Here is a 6,996-nt window from a genome sequence, read left to right on the forward strand (position 1 = left end):
GATGATGCAGTTCATGAACACGAGGAAGGCTGAGATGTGAAATTATTGGATTCAGTCTCACATCATGCCTGTAATCCATGTCCCCTCTGATTTTCTGAAACTGCTGCTTAAACTGCCCAGTCAGCCAATTTCCATAGCGTAATTATCCCCAATGTGACTGATTTCAATCTACCAACAGTGTGTCGTTGAATGTGGAATTGGGAAGAAATGGATACAATCAGCTTGAATCCAGTGCAAGCCAGCTTCAGCACACCACTACATAAAGAATCAGTCCACCAGGAGCAGATTGTGACGTTAAATCTGTGTGTTCTCAATAATATAGTATAAAAAGTAATAAGCAAAAACTGACATATCTGAAAGGAGAAAAAGACAAACCCACAATTTATTTAGGAATAAAGAATATTTAACAATCCAAGTAGCAAACTTGACCTAGTTGACATATTAAGAACGCTATAGATGATAGAAGAACAGATATTCTTTTAAATTTATATAGAGTTGTCAAACATACAGTAATTTTAGGATATACATCTCACTGTACTCATCATTGTAATAAAAGAATTTAGTGATTGTCACTTAAAGAAATTAGCCCTAGTGACAAACATTCCTAGAGCCTGTTTTATATCTCTGTTCCTCAGGCTATAGATGAAGGGGTTCAGCATGGGGGTAACTACTATATACATCACCGAAGCAATCATGTCTTTGTCATTGGAATCCTTTGATGAGGAGAAAAAGTAAGCAACTGCAATGGTCCCATAGTATAAAGACACCACAATGAGATGGGAGCCACAGGTAGAAAAGGCTTTAAAGAGTCTCTTTGTGGAGGGGATCTTCAGGACGGTGGTCCCTATATGGATATATGAACCCAGGATACTAATCAAAGGCAAGGTGACAACTATTGCTCCCTCAATGAACATGACCAGCTCATTGAGGGAGATATCTGAGCAGCTCATCTTCAGGAGTGCAGTGAGGTCACAGAAAAAGTGGGGAATGCTATTGTCAGCACAGAAGGACAGTTGGACCAAAAGGAGGGTGTGCAACAGGGCATGTGCACAACTGAGGAACCAGGACCACACTACTAATGAGATAAGCAGCTCCTGCCTCATGACATTTGTGTAGTGGAGTGGCTGACAGATGGCCACATACCTGTCATATGCCATCACTGCAAGAAGGAAATTGTCAATACAACCAAACAAAGTCAAAAAATAAAACTGAGAAATGCACCCCGAATAGGGGATGGTTTGTTGCCGAGACTGCATGTTCATGAGCATCTTTGGAACTGTGACAGATGAAAGGGAAATGTCAGAGAAGGCCAAGTGGCTGAGGAAGAAGTACATGGGGGTGTGTAGGCGAGAGTCCAGCCTGATGAGCAGGATGATGAGCAGGTTCCCCAGCACTGTGGTCAGGTACATGCATAGAAATAAGGCAAAGAACAGGCCCTGCTGCTCTGGTTGTATGGGGAGCCCCAGGAGGAGGAACTCAGACACACAGCTCTGGTTCTCAGGCCTCATAGTTCTCTTCTATATGCTGGCGATGAAGAAAGTTTGGGAATCTCAGGAACCTAGAAAAGATGATCAGGACCATCACATTTCATACTGCAATTCTCTGGGGAAAAATTAATTTTTAACTACACTCATTAATTTCTCACACATGTGGGTGCATACATCTTCCCTCTATCCCAGTATGGCTCCACTAAAACACCACACCCAAAGGCAGCGAACAAGTTCTCATCTCACAGAAGCAAGAGGGTATTCACTGCTTCACCGAACTATTATTTATTGAACATTGAGACTGAATGAGGACCTCTACTGACAACTGAGAATGTGGCAGTGAACAAAAAGGCAAAGTTCCTGCCCTCCGTAAGTGTAGATCTTGATGAGCATAGAGGGATAATTCATCACACCGAGACAGAGCCAAATCGTCATAAGTCACTGTGGCAGAAATAGTAAATGAGTCTCAGCAAACTGGTATCGCTTGTTTCTGCCTTCGAATAATGTGAGACTCCACTGCTGAGGTGGTATTGTTGGAGCATTGTCACACTGTGTACCTGCCTGAGTCCCAGTGACCTACTGCTGCAAACTCGTTTTCACTCTAGAAGTGAGTTTCAATTTAAAGCTGCTTGATGCCAGAATAGCTGCCAAACCAGAATAGTCCACAAAATATCTTCCATAAGAAGGACGAACATTTTGTTAAACATTTGTGTAGTAGGCTAAGGACTTTGCTTACATTTCCTAACAAAATCCACACATAAACTGTACATTCTCAGATTTCAAATGATCTTTTCAGCTGCACTAAGAATGAATGTTCTTGCACCTATTTTAGGTTATAGGAATTAGAAACAAATTATATAAATTTCATGTATGTATATATATAAAGTATATGCATTATCATTTTCTGTAGGTTGAAAATTATAATATATTTGCTACTTCATGCTGTTCCATATAATATGTCTGTGTTATCAGAGACCATGCTCGTAACCGCTACACACGGAAACTTCCCCCCTATTGGTTAGGTGCACCGGACGCTATTTGTTCCTTTAATACTGCAAAGAAACCAAAGTAGGTAAAAAGTTTCCTAGTTTCCTGCCTAGGTAGTTCCCTTCACTTATATTAACCTATTTTCCAATTGCCAAAAGACTCTCACATTCATTATCATTTATTCAAACAATAAATATTTATTGAAGACCTGTAAGTTTCATGAGACAAGTGTAATTACTTCCAAATTTTATATTGAAAACTGAAGTCATGGTGTTAAGTGATCTCCCCAAGTTCTTGCCATCTTTTGGTGGGGGTTCTTCACTCTAACTTCACACAGCCTGATGCCTAAAGTCTTTTTTGGGACAGGGCTAAACTAAGGGAAGAGTTAAAAAACTCTGCGTTACTCAGTCACATTCAGGTATATGAAAATCATAGCAGATCCATTTCAGAAACAGTGAGTTGCTTGGAGCTTTGTTTATCTCAGTCAATGATGTTTCAGAGGAAGATACTAAAGGAAAGATTTGGGTCATGGGGGAAAATCAGAAGCCCCAAACATGCATGCAAATCAGACACACACACAGACATACACACACACAAACACCCTCTGCTGATTTGAGGATTCCAGTCACCTGTGACTAGTTCCCATCCTAAGGGAAGGATAGGCAGTATGTATGTAGATCAGTCATAAACATTGAATATATACATACAAGTGATAAGTAACATGCAATGTGAGACATACACAATACACAGTGATGTACCATTTACCCACAAACGCACTCAGAATGCACAAAACATATCTGACACATGACACACCTGACAAACACTCAACTCATCACAATACACACACGTCACCAAAAACACAGAAGGCCATATACAATGCAAAAATCTAACAAGAAACACACACCAAAAACATACATGCACACCCAGCCACCCATTCACCATATCAAGCAGCGTGCACCTTCCCATTACTGAGAAGGGTGCTTTAGCACCTTATGGCACACATCCTTCCCTGAGGAATGTAATCGGCATTGGGCAGTCAAGCCTATTCAGTCACAGGCACAGTCATTAAACCACCACCAACAAACCATGCACTTGGTAACACACACATGTTAACATTCACACAGACAAAAGCAAACAGTACACATTCCTTCTCCCACACAGGAGTGCATCACCCACAAACACAGCTCACACATACACTATCACGCTGCTGAGCAGAGGTTTGAGCCCTCTTACACTTCAGTTCCTTGGTGAGGTCAGACTTCTCCTCCAGCAGCAGAGACAAGGATCTCACTCCCAATGCTGAGCTCTCATCCTCTCAGCTGTGATGCAAATATTTAAGATCACAGGCATGAATCAGGCATCCCTATTCACACATTACGAATCTGATAACTTGGTCTACATGCACTAAAACAGAGCCCAGATTGGGTCTAACTCAGGAAAAGAATCAGGCTGTGAGTCAGATACATAGTACAAGCATATGCATGCAACTATCAAATAACAGAAACACAAGCACATGCACACACACATGCACCTATGAACACAAAGGCACACAAAGCCACGAGGACACAGATTGACTCATTACCAAATGCAGATTTCCAGTTAGCTCTGACCTGTGTTCATCCTTGGTGAGTTCAGACACCTTCTGCTCCAGAGTGTTACCCAAAGCCTAAGCATCTCTTCAGGAGACGTGGTATCCACATGAAAAGAAGAAATATCCGTGGCCTAAGCACTTCTGCAGAATTTCAGGTTCTGTAATGATCTCTGGAGCAATGATCAAATAGATAACATTTTAAGTACCAGCAAGAGGACAGAAACAAAGTCTCTAAGCTTCTCTGTCAGGGAGGAGCCACCATATCCAAATTGGCCAATTTCTTGTTGCCCTTTGTGGAGCTATGTGTCCCGGAGGCAGAGGAGGCTGGAGCCCCAGGGAACTGTGTCTGTGATGCCAGCAATGCCCTGGACTCCTTTCTTCTTGGTAATGGTACCAACTGGGACAAAGGATTTTTTCAAAAAGATTGTGATAATGGCTTGTTTACAAAGGTGTTTACAAGTTTAAGGGAAACTACTAAGGGATGGTGAGGCACTCCAGGGTAGCAGCAGTAGGAAAAATGTGCAAGGGGAGGGAGAGGTTATGACCATCTGATGAGACATCTGGGGTAGGAGAGGAACCTTAGACAATTACTGTGGACAGACGCTGTCAACCCATGGTCCAGCAGGGAGGAAAATAGAGAATAAATGCTCCAATGTCTCTCTCCTTCTGCGTTTTGATCTCTAGCTTGTGTTTCCATTGGCCAAATCCAAAGGGCTGAGAAGCCTGGTCAATACCATCCAGAAAGGTCAGAATCCTGAGACAAAATGGATTGGAGCAGCCTGGAGAATAGACAGAGGGGTAAATGGAGACTTTCTAGCACACGCTGATAGATAATATTCTCTAGTTACACATTTGTGTGCCAATTTGTGGATAGCAAATATGCTGATACATTTTGTTCTGCAGACTTGCTTCTTTCCTTGGTGTAAAATGGTCTGTACAGTTTCACCACAGAGACTGTAAACTCTTAAAGAGCAGGGATCACATTTTATAGAATTACCTTCTTACACCTTCCCCTTGGTTCCACAGTTCATATTTGATATCTGGCAGGGGCTATAAGGAGAATATTTTGGAATATCGTAATTGTCTGCCTGGATACCAACTTTAAATTTAGAGATAGACCTGTAAGACATTCTATTTTTTCTTAGTGAATAATTATGGACAATGGTTTTTTTTTTAACTTTTTATTTTGAAATCACTTCAGACATAGAACGGTAATGATTACACAAAAATTTCTCATATACTTTTCACCTAGGTTGCCCAAAAATTAATATTTAATCGCATTTGCTTTATTACTATATAGGTGTGCACTCAATTTTTCCTATTACAAGCAATTTTTTATCCCCTCAGGAAGATTTGCCCTGAACTAACAGCCGCTGCCAATCTTCCTCTTTTTTTTTGCTTGAGGAAGATTAGCCCTGAGCAAACATCTGTGCCAATCCTCCTCTATTTTTCTGTATGTGGAACACTTCCACAGTATGGCTGATCAGTGGAATAGGTCCACACTGGGGATCTGAGCCCACCAACTAGGGCCACTGAAATAGAGCTCACAGAACTTTAACCACTCTGCCACGGGCCCAGGCCCCAACTGCCAGCAATTTTAATCTTGGTCAATTGATTAAGGTGGTGTCTATCAGATTTCCTTACTACAAAGTTACTATTTTCATCTTTCAAATTAATAAATATAATGGGTAGATATGATAAAATTTCAACCATTATGTATATCATACTTCATAAGAATCAAGTGATATTTGCTTGAAACAATTATTGTAATTGTGGTGGCCAAATGGTGATATTTCTCATTCCTTCAATCATTCTACATGTATTAGTTCTCTGTAAGAGAGAAGTGTTATTTCTCTATCATGTATGTTTTTTACTAATTTATTATAGCATTATAGATTCATATATTCTCATTTAGTTTCTGAGTCATAATCCATTATGGTTATTGCTCTTACTTTTTTCTTTTATTTTTGCTGAGGAACATTTGCCCTAAGCTAACATCTGTTGCCAATCTTCCTCCTTTTGCTTAAGAATTATTTGCCCTGAACTAACGTCTGTGCCAGTCTTCCTCTGTTTTGTATGTCAGTTGCCACCACAGGATGGCTGCTGAAAAGTAGTGTAGGTCTGCACCTGGGAACTGAACCAAGGCTGCTGAAGTGGAGCTCGCCGAACTTCACTACTAGGCCACAGGACAGCCCCTTGTTTTTATTTTTTTAATAATTCTATTGAGATCATTGGTCTGTTACAATGTGTAAATCCAAGGTGTACATTATTATATTTCAGCTTCTGGATAGGCTGCACCATGTTCACCACCAACAGTCTAATTTCCATCCATCGCCATACAAATGTGTCCCTTTACCCATTTTGCCCTCACCACACTCCCTTCCCTCTGATAACATCCAATCTGTTCTCCCTCTCTATGTGTTTGTTGGTTTGTTGTTATTCTTTTTGAAGCTGAAATTATTCCATATTTGCCAGGGGGAGCCCCTTGGAGCTGACTCCTGTGTCCCCAGGATTCATTGACTGATTCCTTACTTTCAGGCTCAACAAAACTTTCCCAGATCTTCTTTGTATTTCTGGTCATGGAAACATCCATCTTTCTAAGTAACTTGGGTTCCTTTTAGAGAAGAATTGTACTTAAAGAGAAAATATGTTAGGTATGTTTATTGCTTACAAGGTTTCCTATATATATGTATAAAAGAAACACAGGAAGTATAAACAAGGAACTAATAAGCTAATAGAAATGGTTACTTATAGGAGTGGGTTGGGAATAGGGTAAAAAGAATGGTGGATGATAAAAGTGTAAATATTGATATTTCATTCATAAATTTCAAACTATTTTTTAATTTTTAAATTTTTTTAATTGCAGTATCACTAGGGATCAGCTATGGCTTACAATAGGCACTTGGTAATTGTTGAATAAATTCTTTTGTT

General features: G+C 40.2%; 1 protein-coding gene across 1 annotated transcript; it reads right to left on the minus strand.

The window, feature by feature from the left end:
- Nucleotides 1–569: 569 nt before the first annotated feature.
- Nucleotides 570–1,508, minus strand: LOC106841993 (olfactory receptor 1J4-like). The gene has a single exon (XM_014858300.3). The coding sequence runs from the start codon at nucleotides 1,506–1,508 to the stop codon at nucleotides 570–572; it is 939 nt and encodes a 312-aa protein (XP_014713786.3).
- Between the last annotated feature and the right edge of the window lie 5,488 nt (nucleotides 1,509–6,996).

The sequence above is a fragment of the Equus asinus genome, chromosome 10 (genome assembly GCF_041296235.1).
Source record: "Equus asinus isolate D_3611 breed Donkey chromosome 10, EquAss-T2T_v2, whole genome shotgun sequence".
NCBI lineage: Eukaryota > Metazoa > Chordata > Mammalia > Perissodactyla > Equidae > Equus > Equus asinus.

Coding starts and splice junctions, on each gene's coding strand:
- LOC106841993 (XM_014858300.3), bottom strand. CDS start 1,508: ATGAGGCCTGAGAACCAGAGCTGTGTGTCTGAGTTCCTCCTCCTGGGG.